The 1143-nt window shown below is 40.1% G+C and overlaps 1 protein-coding gene across 1 annotated transcript; it reads right to left on the bottom strand.

The window, feature by feature from the left end:
* Nucleotides 1–255: 255 nt before the first annotated feature.
* LOC105002694 (olfactory receptor 52A1-like) lies at nucleotides 256–1089 on the bottom strand. Its single transcript, XM_010859489.1, has one exon. It carries the CDS (start codon nucleotides 1087–1089, stop codon nucleotides 256–258), a length of 834 nt encoding a protein of 277 aa, XP_010857791.1.
* Between the last annotated feature and the right edge of the window lie 54 nt (nucleotides 1090–1143).

Raw genomic sequence — 1143 nt, 5'->3', positions numbered from 1 at the left:
ATTTATGCTCACAATTCCCCTCTTTTTTGATTCTTACTTTCATTACCGAGGTAGAGTCCATAATCCTATTAACAGAGAATTGACATGTGCTAATAGGATCCTAAAACCATCTAACATGCTGGCAGATTAAAAACAACAACAAATATAACAAACAGAAAACTCAAGAATCTCAAATAGCATGTTGTTTTATTATATTGTGAAATACCATTACCATTCACAAAAAGTAAAACAACAAAGTATTATTTATGGTAAATTTTACGAATGGAACATTTTTACCATTTGGATACGGATCTGCTTCATCTTTGCACCATAGATAAATGGATTGAGAAATGGAGGGACCAGCAAGTAAATGCTAGAAATGAGAATATGGATAAAAGTGGGGATGTGAGAACCAAACCTATGTGCGAAGAAGGAGAAGAAGGCAAGAAAGTAGAACTGGAGGAAGACACAGATGTGAGCGATACAAGTGTTGAATGCTTTCAACCTAGCTTCCTTCTGGGGCAAACGAAAAACTGTGATAAATATCTGTATATAGGACAATGTAATGAAAGAGAGATCAAACACTGCAATGTTGAAAGCCACAAATAAACCATAGATTTTGTTGACCTGGATATTTCCTGCAGCCAGTTTCACAATGGCCATATGCTCACAGTAGGAGTGGGAGATGACTGTTTTGTGGTAAAATTGCAATCGGAATTTTATCAGTACTAGGCAAGGGGCTACAAGAAGGGCAGCTCTGAGTGTTACCACACTTGCTATTTGAGAAATGAGGTGGGGAGTGAAGATGGCAGCATGTCTGAGTGGATAACAGACTGCTACATAGCGGTCCAGGGCCATGGCCAGCAAGATGCCTGACTCTATGCCCTGAAATGTGTGAATGAGCCACATTTGAAGCAAGCAGGAGTCGAAATATATCTCTGGTATGTGAAACCAGAAGATTCCAAGCATCTTGGGCACAACACTGGTAAGAAGTGCAATATCAGTTACCCCTAGCATGCCTAGGAAAATGTACATGGGCTCATGGAGGCTGGGCTCTGATTTGATGATGATCAGAAGCAAAGAATTTCCGATCACAGCAATGAGATACATAATACAGAATGGAACCCCAATCCAACATTGCACAGACTCTAGGCCTGGGATTCC

Source organism: Bison bison, unplaced genomic scaffold (assembly GCF_000754665.1).
Source record: "Bison bison bison isolate TAMUID 2011002044 unplaced genomic scaffold, Bison_UMD1.0 scf7180017856407, whole genome shotgun sequence".
In the NCBI taxonomy this organism is placed as follows: Eukaryota; Metazoa; Chordata; class Mammalia; order Artiodactyla; family Bovidae; genus Bison; species Bison bison.
This window is presented reverse-complemented; position numbering and strand designations above follow the sequence as displayed.